This window comes from Ambystoma mexicanum, chromosome 5q, assembly GCF_040938575.1.
Source record: "Ambystoma mexicanum isolate Mex_15411 chromosome 5q, UKY_AmexF1_1, whole genome shotgun sequence".
Classification (NCBI taxonomy): Eukaryota; Metazoa; Chordata; class Amphibia; order Caudata; family Ambystomatidae; genus Ambystoma; species Ambystoma mexicanum.
The window spans coordinates 841,206,347-841,230,860 of record NC_090933.1 but is presented as its reverse complement, the minus strand read 5'-3'; the positions used below and the strand labels follow the sequence as shown (position 1 = coordinate 841,230,860).

Sequence of the window (24,514 nt, the reverse complement as noted above, 5' to 3'; positions counted from 1 at the left end):
CATTCTTTCATTTCTCGGGTATACCGCTTCTCTAGCATGCTCTGCTCCGTACGTGCACATGCTTCAGTCCTCTAGAACCATCAATAGCTGGCCCATCTTCGTGGAGGTTTATAGTGATTTTTTCATCATTAAATATTTAAATTAATTTAATCTCTGGGGATCCATGTGGCATATACAAAATGTAATGCAGAGAAATAATATCTTAGCAAGTGAATACATTCTATGCAATATTGTTTCAATTTATTTTAAAGTGAAAAACATCCCATTTTACTATCATATAAACAAAACTCATACCTTACACCACAAGATGCTTAGATAAACTTTCTAGGGACAACTGTGTTTTCATGAATGTAAAGCTCCTTAGAAGTATCTAAAAGGAGTAATGAGAGCAGACTACCTCAACAGTTCAAGTTGCCGGAGATGTTATTCAAGCAATTACATTGAGCACAAATGGTGTTTGTGAAAGCAGAAACAAATACATGTATGCCCAAAGGAAATACCTTTGTGGAGACATATCAGTGGTTGCACTAACAGTGTTGATAGGATGTCCTGTTGGCAATTTATATTTTCTTATCTACAAAAAGACTCAGTGTGAAGCTTAATACGCATTGGTTTCCAACATATTCATCCATTCACAACAGGAAATGCCTGTCCCTAACTCTCTCAAAATGTTACCTTATTTGTATGGCTGCATATCATGTCCCACCCTGAAACGTGTGGCTTTCGAGACACAAGAAAATGCCTATTTTAACCCAAATGTTGGGAAAACTCTAAGGTTTAACATGGCTCCCTGACAGGAATTACGTCAGAATGTACTATGGATACATTATGTTAGCAGGAGAAAACGTCTTTCGGTGCATGCTTGCTGTTTCTAGCGAAACTGAAAGAAAAGCATGACCATCCGCTCTGATCCAAAAGGTATGTAATGAGCGCAATACGTCTCAGCAGGAATAACATCCGTCCGTGTGCGCATGCGTACAAAGAACAAGGCCCTTTATTGCCCGATAAAAGGGAATTGACAACATTAGGCTGGTTCCGAAAAAACGAATCAACTTGCTCGCACAAAACTGTCACCTAAAAAAGGATCACACGTCAAACAACAGGAGACTGCAGACAAGATGAAGAAATCTCCCAAAGTGGATATAGCTCTGAGATCTCATCGCCTGATTTGCCAGGAGATAAAACTCAAAGCATTGCTGAACGTCTGTTATTCAGTGATATGTTGAATTAGCAAAACCCATTTTTTATTTTCTGAAATCCTGAACCATTCCATATTTTCATTTAGACCTAGAACACGACTTTCAGTCAAACAAATGTATCTTTGTTCCTGTTCAGCTAGGTCGACTTCCAGGGTATTTTTTATATGCTCACACATCACACATTTGACACAAGGATGGTATCCGATCACAGGTTGGAGCCCCAAGGTGTCAATTACAGCCTGATCTTTCTTTGCTTGTGGCTGAATGTCATTCCTCATTACAAGATGTCTGATGGTGGCACTGTTCTAGTACGCAAAGAGTGGAACCTCCAATTTTTTATTGGGTTTTAAAAGAAATTCTGCAGTTATTATATATAATCTTCATTTTATTTGATAGATTGGTGAATGTATTGACAAAGCCTAACTTGCTGTCTTTATCTCAGTTGGCTTTGGGCTCTAGGTGAGCTTCCCTTCTCTCTTCGCTACACCTTTAACCTGCTGGAAAGGGTGCCCTTGTCTAGTCAACTTGTCATTGAGGCAATTAGCCTCTTCAATGAATGCATCCTTTATGCTACTATTCTTATAAAGTTTAAAGATTGTCCAAAAGGAACATTTTCGTTAACATGCCTAGCATGATGGCTCTCATAATGTAGCAATGCATTCCTGCCTGTCGGTTTGTGAAATTGTTTGTTTTGCAGACACCCATTTTGCATATAGATCATGAGAACCAAAAAAACTAATTTCCACATTATTGACTGTGTGAATTTAAAATAGCGATTTCTAGAATGAATTCACTCTAGTAACACCATTGCACTAGATCTTGCTCCTTTGCAAAATGATAATGATGTCATCAATATACCTTTTCCATTGAATGATGTTCTCTCTGAAGTGGTTGGAATCTGAAAAGATCTCAATGCCCCTCAAACTTGTCAACATATACATTTGCTAAATGGGGGGCCATCGTAACACCCATTGCCGTGCCCTCACATTCCTGGTATAAATTCCCCATGAATTGGAAATAATTATATTGTAATGCCATCACCACACACCAGAAAATGAAAGAATTGGGAACAGGGTGGTCATCTTTCCTTAGCCACAGTTTCTCTTCAGTTAGTTTTAGTGTGGCGGCTTGTGGGATTTTGGTGTACAGGGATTCTGTGTCCGAACTGATGAACCAGTTTTCACTGGAATCAAACTTGTGACCTTCTAGAAATATTGTGGCACTAGTTGTATCCCTTAAGTACATGTTCATGTCAGCCACCAAAGGTTGAAGGTAGACATCAGCACATTTCGACAGCGGTTCAAGTATAGAAGATATCCCCAAAGCTATCAGTCTCCTTGGTGGATTATCCAGTATTTTATGAGGAGAAAGCAAAAGAAAGGAAATGGATAAGTCCTGAAGAAGTTGATTTTCTGGTCAGAAAGGATTATATAGTCCTTTTTTCTACATACACCCGTAAATACATACAAATCTGATTAATCCACCAGGGAGACCGATTGTTTCATGGATATCTTCTATACTTGAACCTCTATCAAAATGTGTGAAAAAGATGAACAGTTGTGTGTATGTTTAAATGTGGTCTATATTTTGTTGAGGATTGTGTTCTCTCTTCATCACTTTGGGGGCAATGCCAGAGTTTTAGCACTGCACCACTAGGGAGTTTTTTTGTTTAAATAGATATCAGAGTCTGTTGTTCTTAAAGAGTGGTTGGGTTTGATTCCATGTGTCTTGAGAAATTCTTACGTGGGATTGATTTTGTGGTTTATTATATATTAAATGTAAGATGTATCCAATGTATTAAATATTGAGTTTCCAACATTTATTGGTATACATTAAAATGTGGCCCTTGAGGGCACCTAAATGTGTATTTTACTCCTACGTTTTTTGCATAAAGGTACATTTGTTAGTCAGGAGTAACAAGCTAACTAACGCAACAGTGTGAGGATGACGTGGTAAAGTTTGCTTCGTGGAATACAGGTGGGCCTTCACATCTGTTTAATAACCAAAATTCCACCTTAAACAATTACGACATCATTTTGTTGCAAGAAACTTGGCAGACTATGTCCCCAATTTGGCACGAACGTATTATGCATTTTACCCCTGCCTTTCAAGGGGACAAAGGCCGCCCTATGGCGGGTTTGATCACGAGTATTAAAACTAGCTCCGAGCTTAAAATTATAGCCACTTATTCACTGCATCCCTTTATGCAATTGACTATAATTTCCATTTGTTCCGCCCTGTATGCGTTGGTTAACATCTACTGGAACTGGCAGGGGATTGATGATCTGAAATTTTTTAATGATGTTGCTTGTCTGCTAGACTATGTTACCATGCTCCCAGATGTGGTCCATACGGTGTAGCTGGGGATCTTAATTTGCACCTGTTTTCACCTGGTAAAGCTGGTGAATCTGTCAGACAAACTCAATGGAAACATACAATGTCTTCACGTGGCCTAATCATGCTTAATGGATCATACATGGGTGATAGTCCGCCAAATTTTACTTGGCACCGTGGGCAGGCCCGAGCCATCATTGACTATGTGTATGTTGATTCCAAATTGATGTCACAAGTAAATAACTTTCAGACAGTTCCAGTTTCAGACAGTGATCACCACATATTAGCCAGTTCCTGGCATAGTCCCTCAAGAGGTTCAGTAAATCTGTTGACAAAGTACCCTGGGACTGTGCGGGCCAACACTCAGGCAAATCGGATAAGGTGGTCCGAAGAAAGCTTAACTCAATTCGCTAACTCGCTTACATCTGCATTTGCCCACTCTTGACTAACTGGGGAAGGTTCAAATGTGTGTTACTTTGATCTTATGCAGAAAAATCTAGTAAATAAGCGGAATCCTCATAAACCCTTAGAAGTGAAAAGACACACGTTCAATGTACAGGTCAAAAACTAAATAAGTGAATATCGAGCACTGAGACGGAAAGATGCACGGTTGCCAGTTAAGTTCAGAACAGCTGCTTTGGTTAAAGCAAAGACAAACTATAGAAATTGGGTGCGGAAACATCATGCCATACTTTGGCAAAAGGATGGGGAACACATGCTTAAACTAATGTGTAAACAAAATACTGCGCAAATTTGGGCAACTCTCAACGAAGTTGTTAGCACTCCTCAAACGTTAATCCAGGGCCATAATATATCTGAATTGGCCTGGATAAAGCATTTTAGGACAATGTATGCCTCACCAGTTCCTGTCCCTATAGGACAGGAGGAGGTCCGGGTCCCAAAATTCCATCTTGAGATACTAAGAACGGATATACGCTATTACATTTCCTCAATAAGCCAATCCAGAGCCCCAGGTCCCGATGGGTTATCAAATAAGACCTTTAAACTTAACATTGATCTATGGACTGAGATATTGTTCCAAATTTTTCAACACATTAATGTTACGCAAATGATTCCCAATTCTTGGAAGCATTCAATTATTATTCCACTGTTCAAAAAAGGCGATTGTAGTCAACCACAAAGTTACAGACCAATAGCCATGTTGGATGCTCCGGGCAAACTTTACAGTCGCTTTATACCACAACAGTTGAATGAATGGACAAAGCTTGCAGGTAAAAGAGATCCCTTTCAGGCGGGCTTTGTCTCGGGGTTGGGAACTTCCCCTAATATGCTCCTCCTTAATCTAATTAAGAGCAAGTATGCTGGACGCAAACAACATTTATACATAGCGTTCGTTGACTTTAGTAACATTTTCGACTCTGTTGATCACCAGTTGCTGTTCAAAACACTTGAGCAATATGGCTGTCCCGAATCCATACTTGCTCTTATTAAATTACTGCACACAGATACCTCCCTCCAAGTCAGATTGTCTTTGGATGGCACACTGTCTGCATCGATTCCAACTCATTGAGGACTTAAACAGGGGTGTATCCTGGCCTCAACAATATTCAACTTGTTTTTGTTAGATATAGGTATGAAATTCGCAGACGCTATCTCTGATGCTCCTAAATAGGGCTCACAGAAAATCATCTTGTTTTTTATACGCGGATGACCTTGTATTATTGTCTTGCTCTCCGTATGGGTTGCAAAATCTGTTGGATAAACTTCAAGCCTATGTGTGTGAGAATCATCTCACTATTAACCTTGCCAAAACACAAACAGTAACTTGCATATCTAGTGTTAAAAAGAGGACTTCTAGTACAAATGGACTATTCAAGATCAGGAGGTAGTCAAAGTCTCTCAATACAAATATTTGGGTCTCCCATTCACAAAGTGGCAAAATGAGCATATTTATTTGGCACTTTTGGATGCAAAAGTGCGCTCATTAACTTCTCAAGCAAACATTTTGCTGTACAGATATGGGAAATTTACGTTAAATCACATTTTAAGTTTTTATCAACAGAAAGTGGTCCCCATTATCATCTATGGAGCTGAAACAAGAACTCCAAAAGAGAGATCGTTTTGGGATCATTACGAATCCCTGTTTTGGAAAACTGTTTTAAAGCTTCCTAAATGTACCCCATTACCTTTGATTCGGCATGAATTGGAAACCGTGTCATTGCATAGTCAAGTAGCATGGAAGTTTTGCTCTCTGTACAGAAAATGTATTATAAGTGCCAATGTTCCAAATGTGTTGGGTATCGTTGCAAATCACATACTTACTCCTTGTATTGTTTTTGCTAAAAAATGGAATAACTATGTGTTAGAGGCCTTATCTAGTGCTGACATCTCTTTTGAACTTCTATTATTGAATCCAAACAAAGCTAAACTGAAACTTTACCAGGCAGATTGGATATACACCCGCAGTCAATGCTTGGTCTATGTGGATAGTGATTCCATAATGCGGTCTCATAGAAAACTATGCACTATGGAATCTTATCTAGTGAAATGGCCGTCTAACTACATTAGATCACAAATGTTGCGCATTCGACTGAATCTGTGTGCCACAAGACAGATTCTAGGAAGAAGACGGATCATCCCTAAAGACGAAACATACTGCCATTATTGCAAGGATGTTTGTCAAATTGAAACATTGTGTCATTTGGTTGTTGATTGTCCAGCCCTGATGGTAATTCGGGACAACTGTTTAAGATGTGTAGTCCTCTCTCACTACTTCGACCTAGTGAGGAAATTTGGGCCTATCTTCTAAAACCTCCATTCAAATAGCACTGGTCCAATTTGTTAATGCAGTCATTCCTTCTTGATCATTGTGAGTTTCAAACTGGTGTTATTTTAAATCATGTGACCAAGTTAGATCATGACTGTGGGGTAAGGAAGAGGTAACCTGTCTGCTAGCAGGAGGTCAGAGAGTATAGTTGTTTTGCTTTTGCTTCGTTGTATATAGTTGCATGTGTTTTATGTTGAATGTGAGAAATGTTTATGGTGCTGAACATTGAAATACGCACTGATGAATTTCTTTTAAATTGTTAAAATAGAAAATTCTTGTTGTAATGTAAAGATTTTGTAAGGTTGAAATCTTCAACCAACCAAAATAAAAAAATAAAAAAAAATAAGGAGGGTCTGAAACCTCACATTGTCCAATTATTTGACTTTGATGCCATTACAACAGTACTGAGGCATGCAGGGGGATGCCCAAGAGATGAACGGGGTAATGGGGGTTAAGTTAGGCACAAACTTCCTCATGAGCTACCTGTATTGCTTGGCCAAACCCCTCAAACTGGTGGTTGGGTGGACCAGCTGAGTGGCAGGGCCTGGTCACGTCACCAGCAGCTTACTCAATGCTGTTTGCCTGGAGCTGGCCTAGAGTCCTTAATTAGATGCCTGGAAGGTGGGAAAACTGCTAGGTGTTTCGTTTTCTGGTCAACCTTTGGTTCACCTGAATATCAAATCAGGTTATCAGTTAGAAGCACCACAATCTATCAACAGAATAAAATGTATATTGTTGACATATTTAAAGGAGGCCATCTGTAGGGCGACACAATGAAATGGAGAGAGAGTGCCTGACGAAGCAATTTTCGGATGAAGTAGTAATTGAATGGAAGGGACCACCTACGTGCACTTGGGGTCCCTCCCTGCAACTGTACACATTTGGATGGTGTATTGTAAAACAAAGTGTTAAAATAGAGGGAATCGCTTCAACATCTTTATTTTACACTTTGTTTGGTAAAAAGTGTAAAGGCTGCCTGCCATTTATGCATGGCTGAAAGCAGGTGTTAACACAGGCAGATTTCAGAGGACTTTTAGGGAGAATTCTCCAGAATGGCTAATTTCCCTTACCTGTTGAGTCCCTCGGCAGCTTTGCTGGATTTCTAGGGTTTAATCTTTTTACCTGGTAAGAGTGTGAGCTTTTTTCCCACTCTTACATGTGTTTTGCTGTCTGTTGTACATTTTATGCTCATGGGCTATGGAATCTCACCCAGTCCATAGGCATCATCTTTTTACTGTGTGTCACACAGCACCTTCGGTGAAGTGACACAGGGTTGTCTTTTCAGACTTCCCACTTTAAACTCCATTTTCTGGGACTGACTACTGTCTCCCAGAACATGTAAAGTTGCCATTGACTTTACTAGTCTTTTTAAATTTACATACCCAGTACAAACTATCTTCCAACAGAGTACTGGAGGGGTTAATAGTTATCCCCTTTTGTCTGATTCTCATGGGACATTTTTATGTTCCCCTTTCTCTAAGATTTGGCTGGTGGCAGTGGTATCTACCATTTTTATTCTACCGCAAGCTTTGAAAATAGCCTCGGTAACGTTAGAGGCTATGGTGGTAGCTTCAAACTCTAACCCGCTGGACCCCTTTTATTTTTATTTGGTTCCGGTTGGGTTGATTTGCCATTTCTTGTTGTAAAGGTCTTTCTCGTGTTTCACCAGGTTTGGTTCCTTTGTTCGCCGTCCTTTTCTGTTAGGCAGAATCCTGTGCAGTTCCCTTAGGGAGCACTACAGAAGATTAAGACTAAAGGTATGGGCAATAAATCCCCTTTGGTATCAGTCTGTACCACAAAGATTTAGTTGGTAGCTGTGGCTAAGCAGTCATACTTATCTCAAGAGGGAGATGAGCATTATTCAGGGTTTACACAATAGGACTACAATGCTAGGGTACAAGGAAACACTGACCAAAGCTTCGTATTAAAAAGAATATATATATATATTTATTACAAACTTCCAGTTCAACACATTAATCAAAGTTATAAAAGCAAGTTAAAATCAGTCAAGAAAAGTATACACATCTCCCTAGTTAAATTGTAGACAAGTTTGAGCAAGAGTGAAAACTGAGCAAAACGGCATAGTGAAAACCAAACACAAATGGCACTCTATCAATTCCTCACAAGGGAGGGAAAACACAAGTTATACAGAAATATCTTCTTACACACCCTATCAACACTTCCCATAAGTTTGTGAACAAGTTTAGGCAAGGCAGCACTTTAGTTTGTATAATACTTAAATGAAAACCGAGCAAAATGGAACTTCACAAGTTTTAAAAGTGGGAAGAAGAAGGTGGTTATAAGAAGTGGGTGCACCAACACAGTTCTAGTTGAGAAGCAATCTAGAGAAGGCAGTTCTAACAAATTCAACCAGAGTCAATAGGCCTGTGCCAGAGTCAGTGGTACAGGGCAAAGAGCCCAGGAGCAAAATGTTCTTGTAGCTGCAGTCAAGTCTTTGTTAAACGATTCTAAAAGGTGGATGCAGAAGGTGAAAGACAATGTTAGAGGATAGGGGCGGCCAATCCAACAGGTAGGTAAAGGATTTAAAACACCTTTAGGGCTACTAACGAAAAAGGGCGGCCTGGCGGAACAAAGTACCTTAAAATGAAGAAGAGACTCCTGCGGTGGTGGTTGTTCCTGGCAGTTCCTGCAGTTTGGGAGATCCAGCAGACGAAGAGAGGCTCTCGTCGTGGAGGAAGGTTCGAGTTACTGCACTGCCCAGGGATGAAACCAGCCGCGGTACTGCCCAACGAATTAAAGGTACGCTCCTTTAAATCGCAGTCCAGGTGGACGGGTGCCTGGATTTCCGGTCTCCGAGTACAGGGTACTGGCGATTCGACCAAGGCAGATCCAGGAGGGCGATTGGCAAACTGGAGCTCAAGGGAAGAAGGCTCTTGCAGATGAAGATCTTCTCTCGTCGTGTGGAGAAAAGTGGTGAGACGCTGCAGCAGGGCTTCACCGGTGGTTCAGTTGTTGCAGATGTCTTTGGCTTCTCTCCTCTTTGGCTTCTTAGTTCCAGTGGCGACGTCTTGCTCTTCCAGTCCTCAGGACCCTGCTTTTATGCAAAAAGATCCCCATTCATACAGCCTAGCTGTCACTCACACAGTGGAGTGGTCATCCTGGCGGGAGACCCTGCAGTCTATCAGGGCAGAGTGCGACATGGGTTGCTGAGGCAACCCTGTCCAGGGGTCCTACTCCCCCTCCCACACAATGGTTCCACCCCAGACTCAGTGGCGCTGAAAGGAGGTCTTCTTGGCGGAAGCCCGCCAAAAGGATGAACAAAGGATCCCCGATCTGGGCTAGGAGTTTAGAGAAAGACAATAATTTATATAAAAGTTCTGGCAAATAATACCTACTGGAGTAAAGTTAATATAAAAATAAACCAGCGGTATGCTAGAGGCTGTCAGTAAATGTGGTAGCCTTGAACAATGGGAAAATCCCATAGGGAAATATTTGCGGTCGAATATTTTTGGTAGTAACCACTGCCACCACCCAGAAACTTTTGAGAGAGGGACTGTACGGTACCCTCTCGAAAATGAACATAAGGGAAAAACTATTAACCCTTGCCAGTACCTCCATAGTAAGATGGGTTGTACTGGTTTTGTTCATAAAGATTGACTAGTAAAGTCAATGGGGACTTTACATGCCCTGGGAGACAGTAGTCAGTCCCAGGGTATGGAGTCTATGTTTGGGGGTCACTACGACACCCCTGTGTCACTGCACGGAGGGTGCTGTGTAACACATGTGGCTAAAGATGGTTCCAATGGGGGTGAGATAAACCCCATAGACATTAAACACAAAAAATAGCCTAGAACACACATAGCAAATATGCCCAAGAGTGGGAAAAAGAGTCACATTCTTAGCAGGAGAAGAAAACAAACCCTTCAAATCCAGCAAAGCTGCTGGGGGACTCTATAGGTAAGGGAAATTAGCCATGGAATGAGAATTCTCCCCAACAGGCTCCTGCACATAAGCCCTCCTTAGGCACCTGAGTGTCTGGGTGGACAGGATGTGAGGGAGTTGTTTGAGGCCCCCTGCACAGGGTCTTCTTGGAGACCCAATTCGCACTCTAGTTTGATTGGCTAGGTGGCTGTCCTGGCAGGACAGCCACCATGATGTGTGATTGACAACCAGGCTGTGTGAATGGGGGATTTGGTGCATAAAAAGCCAGTCTCTGGGACTGGAAGGCAGAGTCGCCACTGGATCGAGAGAACTGAAGAGAAGCTGAAGGAAGACGACTGCTGCAACTACTGGACATCCTGGTAAAGCCCTGCTGCAGGTGCGAATCACCCGAAACTTCAACGACAGAGAAGATCTACAAGGAATCTTCTTCCCTTGAGCTTGATGGGACCAACCAGCTCACCAAACACCAAATGCCGGCGTCCCTCTCCTGGTCGAATTTGCTGTGCATCGCTGCAGTGAACTGGATAGCCAGGAGGAACAGAACCTGTTTTGGTTTTAGGGAGCACACCTTTTATTCAAAGTTTTGCTCCGCTGCTGGCTTCTTACCTGGGCAGTGCAGGACCCTCCAGACGTCCTCCTTCTTGACACCACAACAGTCTCTTCAAGAACCGTGAGCCTGCAGGAACTGCCAGGAACAACTGCCTCAGCTACAGCATTCTTCTCCATTTAAGGGACTGTGCAAATCCGGTCATTCGTTCCGGCTGACCGCAGTGAAAGTGCTTGAAATCTTTTACCTCTTCGAATGGCTTGTCCTTCTCTTCTCCTTTGAATAACTTTCCAATGACCAACTTCGTTTTGAACTCTTGGAAAAGACTTAACCGCAAACTACTCTGAACTGTGTGATCCTCTGCAAAGACTCTGAACCATTAACATTGGCCCAGGCCTATTCATTTGAATCCTAGTTGTAGTAGCCTTTTCTAGATTGCCCTGCCTATAAGCTGTTTGTGTTGTTGATTTTGAATAACCTTGTCTTTCCTCCCTTTTAAATTGCTAAAGTGCTATTTTGCTCACACTTCATTTTGAGCTTAACTTGTCCAGAATTGATTGGGTGTTGTGTAGTATATTAAGACTGTGATGTTCTGCTGCTTTATGATAGTGAACTGTTTTATAACTGACGGTGTAAATAAATGCATATTCTTTTACTCAGAAACCTTGAATCAGAGTTTGCTTGAATCATAGTAATTGTTGTCCTTTGTGTAACTTCTTGTACTGATCACTTTACTCTTGAGATAAGTCTGGCTGCTCACCCATCGCTACCACTTTACTGTGTAGTACAGGCTTGTACCAAAGGTGAAATTGTACTTACACTTGTAGTATTAATTGTATGTGGTGTTCCCACAGGGTATTGCATATGATTCTGCCTAACAAGGACTCCATTAGTTTCATGCATGCATGAAAGTATTATGTTAGCATAAAACCAAACCTTTGTGCAGGAAATGTTTATCCTGCTCCATATCCTGGCGACTCGAAAAGGAGCCACGTGCAATTTAAAGAGTCAATTATGCCTATTATTACCACCAGAGACCTGCACATCAGTAGTTCAGTACAGGGAGTGTGCTTACAGTGCCAGCTCAAGCAGAATGAATTCTGAAATATCTGAATATCAGAAAAAATAATAATATATGGAAACAAACACAATAAAACAGTAGCATGTGCTTTTGTGATTGCACTTGCATGGACTTTGCGTCCATGCAAGTGCAATTAGCACTGGGACAAAAGCTGCCCTACCTCAAAAGCCATATTGTATCAATGCATTCTTGCGTAAGGGACAGGGACGGTAAATATTGCCTTGGTGCAAAAATGCATTGAAATAATATGGTTTCATGTTGAAGTAGAACAATTATTGCCATAGTGCAAATTGCATGTGCACCGGCGCACATTTTCTGTAGTACCACCCGCAGGGTAGTATTATCTGGGCGATATTGCAGATATATTTGTACCGGTGCAAGTGCAATTAGCAATATGGCATAACATATTCTTTCAATCTTTCGATACATTTTTGCACCAGGGCAATGTTTGCTATTGTCCTAGCATCAGTGCCTAACTTGCTTACAATAACATGTTTTTGAACTAGGGGAATTTTTGCCTTTGTGCTAATTGCACTTCCACGGATGCAAACTTTCTGTCATATGGCCCCTGCAATTTTAGAGTAATTGAGAAAATGTACAAACTATGTGGAACACCATGAATCTCGGGAGGACAGCTCAGGGGCAACGCGCTTGCCTTGGAAGGAAGACGACGCGGTGCAACCCCCGGGTCCGCGTTATAAATAACCAATTACAATGTATACCTGTCATCCCGTTCGGTAGGTTTCTGTACGTTCATTTTGCTTTCCTGCTTTGTTTTACCTCCAAGCTTGTCTCCACATGGCTGTCCATTTCAATTGAAAGGAAACGTGTTTGCCAGTCTTCACCCACCTACCCGACTGGCGTTGTTGCCACATTTAAGTCCAACGCTACCATGCACCCTCATGTAACATTTCCCATTTCTGTGTTTTTCCAGGTGAAAGGAAGTTTGGCAATGAATGTCATCAGTGCCGTTGCCTCAGGAATTGAATTCATCTTCTGCATTATCGATTTAATAATATCAAGAGATGTATATCGAAGTAACTGCTCTTATTCATATTACAACTATTACTGCGTGCAAACTGCTTTTCTGGTAAATAAGCTTATTGTTTTGCGTATTCTGAGCTTTGTTTTGTACCATCTAACTCTTTCGGCCATATTATTGTATCTTTTGTTCCAAATCCTTCTCCTCGCTCAGTGTCCATGTGACATTCTGTCCTGGCCTTTCCTTGCAACCAATACTATGGGCCTGATTTACAAGGCGTTTTTCATTGGGGGTTTCCCATTGAAATTCGCTTTTAAAAATCAGGCCCATTGTCTGCCTCTAGCGTCACCTTGTGTGCACTTGATGGAAAACGGTATTTAGCAGCCAGGCTTTGGCTCTGACTGCGGAAGAATTGTATTCTGAGGTGGGAGGAGCGCAGGCTGCTCTTTTCACTACGTCTTCAGCCAAATATCTTTGAAAAGCAACAGCAATTAAGTGCACATATAGAGAAATGGGGCCTATGCGAGTAGGCTGTCTTGATTTACTCTGTATGGGGCTACAATGATATTCTGTAATGTATAATGAGGCGGTATGACCCGCAGCGGCTTCACTCAGGCCCTGAATTTTGGCATCAGTGTCGTTCTTGGTAGGGGCAGCCCGCCGCCACGGGTTATATTGCCATTAACACCTGTGTAGTTCCCTGTGTGGGTGCTAATAGTGTTAAATGTATTTTTTTTTAAACAAAGAAACTTAACTTGCTGCACGGCCAGGTGCCACGCCATAGGTTTCCAAGTCTATTTTCAGTGTTGTGACGTCATCAAAAAATGAAACAGACATGGAAAAAGAGGGGAAAATACCGTGCAGCACTGCACCCCTCCGGAACATACGTTTCTTTTTTATTTTTTCACTAGGGGCTGTTTTTGGAATTGGGTGAGATAATCCTCATAAAGGCACTGTGATCAATTTACATCCCAAGGATGCACAGAGAATGTTTTGTAAATGCTCCAACTGCAAAGGTCACATTTCTCCTTCAACAGTTGATGAGATGATTCATGGTATTCAGTTAGTTTTTCTATTTGCATCCCCTAAGGCACGCCACCTGTGAGTAATTATAATTATTATAATTGTTCTTTTATAACATGCTTAATACCTGAGATCGGTTTCTAAATGCGAAACCGGAATTCAAACCTTTTTTACTATGCTTGTCTTGCTTCCAAGACAAACATGTTGCCCCTGAGCTATCCTCCCGGCCCTCCTGAGATTGGTTAAGGATAGGATAAAAGGGGTGCCTACCATCTAATTATAGCTCTTTATAAGCAGCAAATCATTTCCAATGTTTAAAGCTCCAATAAGCCATTAGGGTTCATGTAGCTTTAGGGGTCTCTACCTCCTTTTCGTCTTCAGATGTTTTGGACTACAATTCCCATCAGCCCTGCAATCCTGGCCAATGTTGAGGGATTCTGGGAGTTGTAGTCCAGATGTTCAGGGGAGCCACATGTTGCAAACCCTTGCTTTAGGGATAAAGAGATAAAATGTCTCTCCTTTCTAAGTTTGAATGCTTTAGCGACCAAATGAGTTTCACATTCTTCATGCCCATGACGTGATCTTACCTCTTCTCTTGGTTCCATTGGTTGAGAATGCATCTTGACGTTTTCCACAGTGATTTACACCCTGCAAGAGGACCTGCATAATGAGGATTGCTACTGTCCATGATATTTCTGCCATGCAGAAATTAGTGGCAAGGTAGTCGTCTTCCAAACACGACATAACCATGATGACTTAAGAGTACGGAACTTCTTCCTCTCACTGAGGACTGACATTTCAATGTAGAATCCAGACAGATTATTAGAACATTTTGTAGCCTGATTCTTGCAACAGTAATCACTAGTCAGGGAGTATTTGACTAAGATGTAAATCTTAGAATTGCAGCAGTGTATTGTGTATACAATCCATGGCATTTTCTGTCATCTGTTCATTGATTGAGTCCGTGGTCTGCCAAAATCTATATACAATATTTATTTATTCTGCAGTATTTACGTTTCAGCGCCTTTCCACTTTTTGTTGGGTTTGGACATCATGTGACTTTGCACCTTATTCCTCATGACTCTGAAGTTCTGAAGAGTGGCCTTTGAAAAGTGACTCAGTGGTTATAAGTCATCAGCATAACCCTTGCAACATGAGGGTTGTGTATGTCACTGAAAAGCAAGGGGATCTCTTTGAAAAGAAAGATGACCTTACCATCAATGAACTCACTAACCGTTGTCTTTTTAGGCACACAGTTGGCCAGGTTTCTGTTTGCCTACAGGCAACAATCTTCAGACAGTTTATCATTCCCTGCTGCTGCAGGCTTGTTGGGCCTGACCATATATATTGTGTGGCTGGTTTGCTATAGTTCACCTCAGCCCTTCATGACTGTATCTGAAGTCATTAGTGCCCCATGGCCTGCATGTGGGCCTGTGCATTGTTGGACCATTCATGTATTAGCAATGTTGCTCAATGCACATATCATAAACATCTGGATATCATCTGGCATATGGCGCAGAGTTTTTATTGATCTGATGACAACTAAATTCATTTTTGTTCTGATGTCTCCCCTAGACATGATTTCTTTCCATTATAACATACTTGGATGATGTCGCCACCACATTAAAAGGAAATAAGCTGTTAATCAAACTGAACATAGGGCTCCTAATCATATGTTTTGAGAGCTGCCTGTGATTTGGCCTCAGAGAAGTTGCTATTATTTATTAGTACCCGGCGAGGGCGCAATCAGAATGAAAGAGCCATTCTAATTGGCCCTTGCCGAGTCATTACCAGGCCGGGAATCCCTCCATCGGGATTCCACGGCCTTTGTCTCCGGCGGGGGCATGGCAGCCCCCCGGCTAATGAGGAGGCTCGAAGCGGGGCCATCCCCGCTCCGAGCCTCCCCGCGGCTGAGAGGCAACCTTCGCCCCCCGCCGGGGACTCGGGTAAGTCTTATTTTTTTATTTTTTTATTCCCTGCCCTCCCTAAACTTACCTTCTTGTTCCTTTGTCCCCGGCGGGGGACGAGGGAAGCCTCCAGCCGTGTGGAGACTCGGAGCGGGGCCATCCCCGCTCCGCGCCTCCACACAGCTGGGGGCTTCCCTCGTCCCCCGCCGTGGACGCATGGAGGTTATTTCTTTTTCCACCGTCCCACTCCCGCCCTCCCAACCACACTTACCTTCGTTTTGATCCTTTTTCGGGAGCTGAGGCACTGGGAACACTTGTGTTCCTAGCACGTCCGCTGGTGGGCTAAGGCTGAATTTGTTGCATCTTGAGCTGGGCAGATCAGCTGGGCTCATCAGGGAGGGGCGGGAGGTCATGCCATGTCCACATGGTTATCAATCTAACTAAGCTAATCTTCACACTCTTGATGGGCATGCACGATTTAATACATAACATGAAATGGAACATAGTAAATTGACATCCGTGAATCAACATTAAGGGGGCTCATTTTTTGGCCTAGACCTCGGGGGCATTTTGTCCAGGTGCCTTATCTTTATGGGTTGTCTCAAGGTATATTTGTCACACGCTTCTTGGATCAAAAAGGGTGTCCCATTTGTTAGTACGTGGAGAATATATGGTTGCACTAGATTAGTTATATGGGGGGCAATGCAGGGTGGCCCACGGACAGGGGTCCCACAACTGCTACATCACGTGCGGTTCATGCACGCAATAACTCTTGGCAGTGGGGGCTGTTGGAACTGGGGCAGGTTTGTGTTGAATGAGCATAATCATGCATATCACCAGAATGAAGGGGGGTCTAGGTGACCCTTCCTCCCTTGCAATGAGAATCCTGCCTTAGTAATTGCCCATACCATCTAAATAAAAATGGAATCTTCATTTTCTAATCATGATATCAGAATCTAGGAATGTAAACCCATGTTAACCTTGCTTCTCCCTTACACAATCATTTCCTGCTAGTTTGAGTCCTATATTTATATATTTGTTTATTGTGATATGGTTTTAAAATGTAAACCCTTCATGAGCAATCAATTATCAGATAAAATAAATACATAATTTAAAACATCCTTAAAAGGAAGATTAGAACGAAATCCATACTAAATTACATATTAGACACTAATCACAATAAAATACTTCAACCATTCAAATACACCACTTTCTCACATCGGCCCAAAATGCTTCATCCATAAAAAGTGACATGTACAACCTCAATCCTTGTAAAATGTCTCTGGATCTACAAATACCAATCCAAATAATAAGGAAATATAACACGAGGAGCGGGCATTACCAGTCGGTTAATGCCCCTGGGGCCATAGTTAGTTTAACAGAGCCTGGGGGGCATTACTCTGAGGGTTATATTGCCATTAGTACCCTGGCACGTTGTACCAGGGTACTAATTGCAATATTTCTTGAGTCAAGAAACGGCACTGCAACCGTTTCTCGACTCCAGAAAAAAAAGCACAAAAATGTTGCCAGGGATTGGGGAGAAGGAACTACATGTAGTCTCTTCTTCCTTTCCATGGCGGCCATTAAAATCAATGTAAAAAAAATAAACAAAAAAAAATGGCCGCAATGGAAGGGGTGACAGGACTAGACGTATTCCCTTCTCCCTTTTCATGTCGGCCACTCGCAGAAAGTCCTACAGAGCGGTGGTGCTCGGAGCCTTCTGGGCAAGGTAATGTCCGGGTGAGGGCCAATGAGCTTGCTTTTTACAAGCTCAATTACCCTCGCTGGGTACTAATGTATAATAAGCCTAACATTCATAATCACAGGAATACCAAAGATATACATGCAAGCTATCTAAAATAATACCCACCAAAGCAGACTTTGTATGATCTGCAGGAGGAACATCAAGAGACTATATCATATTATCATAAACCAGTTGAGGTCTCAACTTTGCCCTGTACTTTGGTACTTGAGAACTATAAATCACCAAAGTTTGTCTCAATGCAAACTATAGGCAGCTACCTTAATCTACTCTCATATCGCCATTGTTTCTTCTAATAAAATACAAAACCTCTGTTATAAAGGTAACCAACAGTATGGTCAGAGATAATTTCCTACCACTCAATAATCTCACCCAGAGTGCCTCAGATATTACTCCAGCACCAGAATAGATACATCTCTCAAAGTATTTCTTTCTACTTTCTGTAAGAGCAGTACAATCTATTGCCAAGTTCCTCGAAGTTTCTTCATATTTCATTTTTCATAGCCTACAATTACGCAAAAGCTGGGGGATGTTTCTATGCAAACCTATTACTTCTATTGCATGAAGAAGGTTTAATCGAAATCTTAATTAACAGTTCCTAAGGGATGGAGACAGGAGTTTGTTTTATGAAGGCCATGTGTGATCTCTGTGTGGACGAATATTTAGTATGCTCTTTGTATAATTAGCGACTGAGCTAAGATACCCCAATTCTCTATAATATCCAGCTCTTTAGTTTTCTTTTTGGCTAATTTTGCGTATTCCCGGGCTAATCTTACCTCTAAATTGGCTGGTTCAAGGTATCCTTCACATCATGACATATACTCCTGCAGTAGCACTTCATTTCCTTGCTTGGCTATCATTTCCCCTTCATATCACATAACCTAAAATAGAGGTTTAACTTCCATTTTATCACTGAAGTCCAAGAACGAAGGCCCCACTCAAGCCTAATTACTGCAAACAGGAGTGACACTAGAAATCCCAAAACAGATTGCCAAATCTTGTTAACCATTTCCAATTACCAGATTCCATTAACTCCAGCCCATATAGGATACTAAGAGTTAGTTAAAGGTTGAAGGGAACAGCAACAATATTTTTCCAGCAGAACTTTCATTTGTGCTATAAAATAACTCACTTTTTAAGTGAGTTTATCTTTAAGGAAAGTAATACTTTTCCTATTTGCGATTAATAAAACCTAGATATGTAAAGAAATTTACTTCCTCAATGTTTACTTCATTAACATATAATTCAAAGTCCTTATATTGCTTTTGTCTCTTAAAATTAATAATCTTAGTGTTTGAGGAATTTATTTCCAAATTATTTTATTTTGCAAAACTCACAAAATAATCCAGGCTATGTTGATGGCCTTTTGGCATGGTATCTAATAAAATGACATTGTCAATGTAGGCTAGCCAGCCAATTGACAGGGTTCCTATTTTATCAAGTGAGTAGATTGGACTTTGAGAGCACCTCCTTTATATCACACATATACAGATTGAGGAGACAGGGTGCGAGGCTGCACCCCTGTCTGAAACCTGAACAGCAGCATACTTCTTTTCATAATGAACCTTCTGAGTCCTGTCTCATTTGTAAGGTACTATCTGTGTGAAACTTAATTAAAATATGAAACAAGTCCAACAGACTGTACCATGATACTAAATTTCCTGCAGAGTCTATTCCTGACAACCCTTTCAAAGGCTGCCGATATATGAAGACATGTGGAATATTAAGCACTTCTTAGTTATTAGTGCTTTACACTGGCATAATTTGCACACTAGGCCAATCAACGATTTCCCCATGTTCTTACGAAAGCCTGTTGATAAATACTGAGTCTTCCTGTTCCAACAGGCCAATTAGCATATACCTGTAAACTTATTTCAGCCTGCAGACCTTTTCTGACCCCCCCCAATAGCATCACTTTAGCCAGAACCCTCATCATGTCCAAGATAGAGAAGCAGATTCATGGAATTAATGTGCACTGAAATTTTCGTGCAAGCGTGCGAATCGCAGTGCAAGTGCGAAAATCGCAACGAAACCCGCGCACAGCAATTCATGGAAGTCTGTGTGCGTGTAAATCCCTGGATGTGCGCTAAAATTCTGCGTGGTGCACGCTAGCACCCATGTCTCCAAACAGCGTGCGCTAACCGCACAGCGAAAGTGCACATAGCGCAGCGCACACAACAAAAGTAGGCGGAACAGTGGGGCGTAACACGTGGAATGGAGAACAACGTGTGAAAATGTGGGCGTCACGGGGGAAGTACAGGAGACAAATGCGCGGAACGCCCACATGCGCCTCTACAACACGTATTCATGGAATCGAACGGGGCTAATGCGTGTGCCAAAAAAGATGCGCTAATCCGGAAACATGTATGCCAGCAGGAAGCAGCAGTGGTCGTGGGATACTGCAGGAGGAGGAGGAGGATAGTCATGCCCAGAACGTTTACACCCAGAACCAGCCTTTTTGGGATGCCTGATGACCAGGTGTATGGGAGGTACAGGTTTCCACCTCACATAATACTCGACCTGGTGAGTGAGTGGGAGGATGACCTCACATCACCCACCCTGTGCTCCCAAGCACTCAGCCCCCTGGAGAAGGTCCTCATTGTACTGCACTTTGAGCAGACAAGTGCTATAGTGGGGGGGGGTGTCACAGGCCACGCAGTCACGCTGCCTACACCAGGTGTTGGCCATCATGACTGCACGCCCATCAGCCCGCAAGCACATATACCTGCCCAGAACACCTGCAGAAAAGCAGGCTGCGGTCCAGGATTTCTATGGGGTGGCACAATTCCCTAAAGTGCTAGGTGCCATTGATTGCACCCATGTGGCTCTACATTCCCCCAGGGCATCTGTGCACATCTATAGAAACTGCAAGCACTGGCATTCCATCAACTTGCAGGTAGTATGTGATGCCAAGGGAATCATCACCTCAGTATATGCCAACTATCCAGGGTCCACCCACGACAGTTTCATTTACAGAATGTCAACCCTAAACCGGGACCTAGAAGCTGGGCGGCATGGCGATACATGGCTGCTTGGTGAGTATAAATGCCACTGCACATGCATGCATGTCAGATACTGAGTAATGTCACAACCCCACTAATGATACCCATCACCACCTCCCCAGGGGACAGTACCTACCCTCTGAGCACCCACATGATGACGCCAATTCGGAACCCCACCACGCCACCCGAGGTAAGATACAACACAGCCCATATTGCAACCCGGGGCATAGTGGAGCGCACATTCAGAGTGCTCAAGTCACGCTTTCGCTCCCTTGACCGCTCTGGTGGGCAGCTGTTATATGCTCCCCCAGTAGTGTGCAGGATCAAAGTCAGCATGTGTCCTGCACAACGTTGCAACATGCCGGGGCCTGCCGGTGGACATGGTGGTATCCCCACATCCCCAACCACATGCACCCCCGCTGCGCATGGGAGGGGAAAGGGCACGTGGTGAGGCAGCCCGTATGCAGCTGGTGGCTAATTACTTCACATAAAATCACACCCCTGTGGAGTGCACACAGCCCTGGCGCATACCAGCTGACAATCTATGATGATGACATAAGGGACTCTCAACTGTCACAACCCTACCATCCTGAGATTGGTCACCTGGAAGTGTTACATTGTGTGCATCCCTACCTACCCAAACACCACCAATGCTGTGTCATCAAAAGACATACATCTATGCTGCGAAATTCATTACCCCCTTGCTAAATACAACATGAGAACAGCGCCATGTCACCCAACCCCTCCCCAGCTCCACCACCAAACACACCATGGCATGTCATGCAATGTGAAAGCAAACAAAGCAATGCACAAGACCTGACACAAGTGTCACAAAGTACACTGTCCCTAATGGAAACTGCCCACACACAATATGCTCCCAGTAGTGTATAACTAACAGCACACATTACCAAATACTTACCACCAACACAATGCTGCAACATACCATGGAAAAATGCAAAAACATGACAGTACAAAGTTCAAGTAGTGGTAGTCTTACAACCTGAATACGTCAGCACATCGACCCCTTACAACTGTAGAGTGTTGCTGCCACGCAAATGTCTCAGTGTACTGCATACAACATGAACTGCATCTGCAAAGTAGACGGCCTTGTGAAGACATGAGGAAGGAACCTGCAGAATAGGAGGAAGACATGGATGCCCAAGCACATATCAATACACCATGCAGTGTACAATACAACAACAATATCCACTAGGGATGTCTACACAGTATTGACTACAGACTGCCCACACAGTTCATGGGAGCCCAACGTCACTGTGTAATTCACTATCACTTGGTCACACCCTTTGCAAGCCCATGGAAATGGGAAGCAGGAGGGGTGTGTGTCTCACGAACACAAGCATCTAACCCAAACTCAGGACAAGCCTGCATGTGCCCAGCCGGAATACAGCGGATGCCCACGGGAGCCACACAAGGCAACACACTGTAAAAAAAAAAAATCAAAAATCAAAAATGGCCATGTGTGGGCCAGGGGCGGTGGGGGAGGCCACCCAGGAGGTTCGAGGACAGGGTGAACACCAACACCCACCTGCGTGGATGTTGCGGAAAAAAATACCTCCTTGGGCTCATGGCCTGCACGGCTATGCCATTGTGGGGGAACTGCTGTCGCTCTGCTCATCCTCTGCTGCTGCATCAGGAGGCGGTGGCACTATGGGTGGCAGCCCACGCAAAGCTCTGGTATGGTCCTCCATGGCAGCAAGCATGCGGGTCTGGAAGGTCTGATTCTGGAGGATTAAAGTGCGGAGATCCCCATGCAGCACATCACGGGTTGCCTGCATTTCAGCACGCATGGCCTCGCGTGATGCCCGGATCTCCTCACGTGTTGCATGCAGCTCAGCTGAGAGCGAACGTGTGAGCTGCTCCAGCTGCTGTTCTGCCCTAACATTTCGGGAAGCCTCAAGTTCAAGCAGACCCTGCCTGAGGTTATGGAGTTCTACCCTCAGGGCTTCCCTGTGGCCCTGGGACTGTATTTATATGGATTCGCGCAGAGTCTCCAGTGCCGCCCGTCTGTCCCTGTTGGACGCCAACATGTCTTCCCTGTGTGATTGGCAAATGGAGTCTGTTGCCTGCTGTTGTTGCTCCATCTGCCTTTCAGGGGGGATAATGGAAGTGGCCACCCTCTTCATTGCCTGAGCCATCATTTCTACTGATGCTGCCTGTTGGGTTGCCATACCGTACATGGAGTTTTCCCATACAGTATTGCCTGGTGGCGCATGGCCACCGCGTCGACGGGCACCACACCTGTTTGGGGCAAGGCGATCTGCACCTTGCTGTGCTGTCACTGCCTGAGGCATGCAGGTCTGCATTCCCCCTCTGATCTGCTGGCCCAGGAACAGGATCAGATGCTGTGGAGTGTGACCCTGCATCTGTAACCGCCAAAGGCGGACCTACCAACACTGACATTCCCATAGAGGGTTCTACCCCTGTTCCAGGTGGGTTGGACAGAACAGAATCCCTGCCAGAAACACTTACCTGCAACTGCACATAAGTCTCATCATCCGACTCAGCACCTGAATAGAGGTCTGGGGAGGTGCCCCCAGAGGCCCCCCTGGACAGTATGGTCTGCAGTAACATTGGGTTTTCATCCACCACCACACCACGTCCCCCAATGGGCCCGGTCGTGCCTGAGATTCCTCCTGGGTCTGCACCATCTCCTCAACCTCAACAGCACCAAGTGCGTCATCACCTGCAAAAACATGAAAGACAACAAATGGAAACAGGCATGAGCAGCATAGCACACACATAGGCCGTGACAAGCCAGAGATCCAGTACATGAATTACACATGTCCCACATGACTATAACCCTGCCATGCATGCACTGTCAAAGAGTTGGAAGTGGAGTCAAAAAGGCAGACACTGGGGAGAGCAAGATGGATATGCAACACATTTGAAGCATGTTGGGTAGCACTGGCATCACACATCAGGCTGTGAGTGGCATGTCCAATACACATACATGACACATGCCACCACACAGATGTCAAGTAGCATAGCCATGGTAAATTACAAAACTACAGCAATATGTCAGTGAATGAGTACTGTCACACATCCATGTCACATCGACATAATGCGAAGATTGATGCTGAATAGTGTTGCAAAATATGTGCCACACACTGAAACACATCCAGTGTCCAATAACACAGTCATTGTGGGCTGATCAATGATTGGTCACTTTAACATTACAGGAAACATCTGTCATCTTCCACATGCAAACAGGCCCTAATAAAACATTTCTGCAGCCCAATACTCCATCGGCCCGAATGGTGTAATCATTAACATAACCAGGTAAAAATAGTGGCCCAGTGTGGGCTGTAAACAATGACCGAAGCATATCACATATGTTGCAATAGGGCAGAATATGGGAGAGTGGAAACAATCAGACTGAATGAACACTTACAAAATCTGAACAATGTAGTTGCAAGATGACAGTTCAAGGTAAAGTGCACTAATGTGGGCCTAATTGGCAACTGTGGGCAGAAGGGATACAGTCATACCCAAATCTAAGGCACGTGAATGTATGGGAGGAAGCAAATGGGTGACCCATAACACTCAGGAGTACACACCCTCACCTGGCACTCAATTAACATACACATCACCCAAACAACATACACATGGATTACACACACACACACACGCATAGGCACTCACCAGACAATGCATCGTAATCAGGTAGATCTCTCACACCTTGGATAAGTTCCTCTGTGACGAAGGTCCCAGCAACAGACTCATGTTCAGTGAGTTTGTTGTCCTCTTGTGGAGACCCACCGCCAGTCACCAGAGTAGCGGCATGATTTGAGGCCAGCTTGTTCTTTGCTCTGCGTTTCAGGTCATTCCACCACTTGTAGCAATCATCAGCTGTGCGCCTCACAAATCCAAGGGCACTTATGCGGTCCGCGATGGTCTGCCAGTGTGCCCTTCTTTGACCAGGTGTGGTCTTGCACCCTGCAGTCACCAACATTTCGCGGCTATGT

The 24,514-nt window shown here is 43.5% G+C and overlaps 1 protein-coding gene across 2 annotated transcripts in view; it reads left to right on the top strand.

The window, feature by feature from the left end:
- LOC138497705 (membrane-spanning 4-domains subfamily A member 4A-like) overlaps positions 1-24,514 on the top strand; it is a 558,077-nt gene that overhangs the window by 467,465 nt on the left and 66,098 nt on the right. The window contains exon 6 of one of the 2 annotated variants that reach the window (XM_069621328.1): positions 12,787-12,942. The exons of the other annotated variant lie outside the window; for it this stretch is intronic. Within the exon in view, the coding sequence (XP_069477429.1) occupies positions 12,787-12,942 (156 nt within the window). The remainder of the gene's footprint in view (positions 1-12,786; positions 12,943-24,514) is intronic. 2 annotated transcript variants of the gene reach the window in all.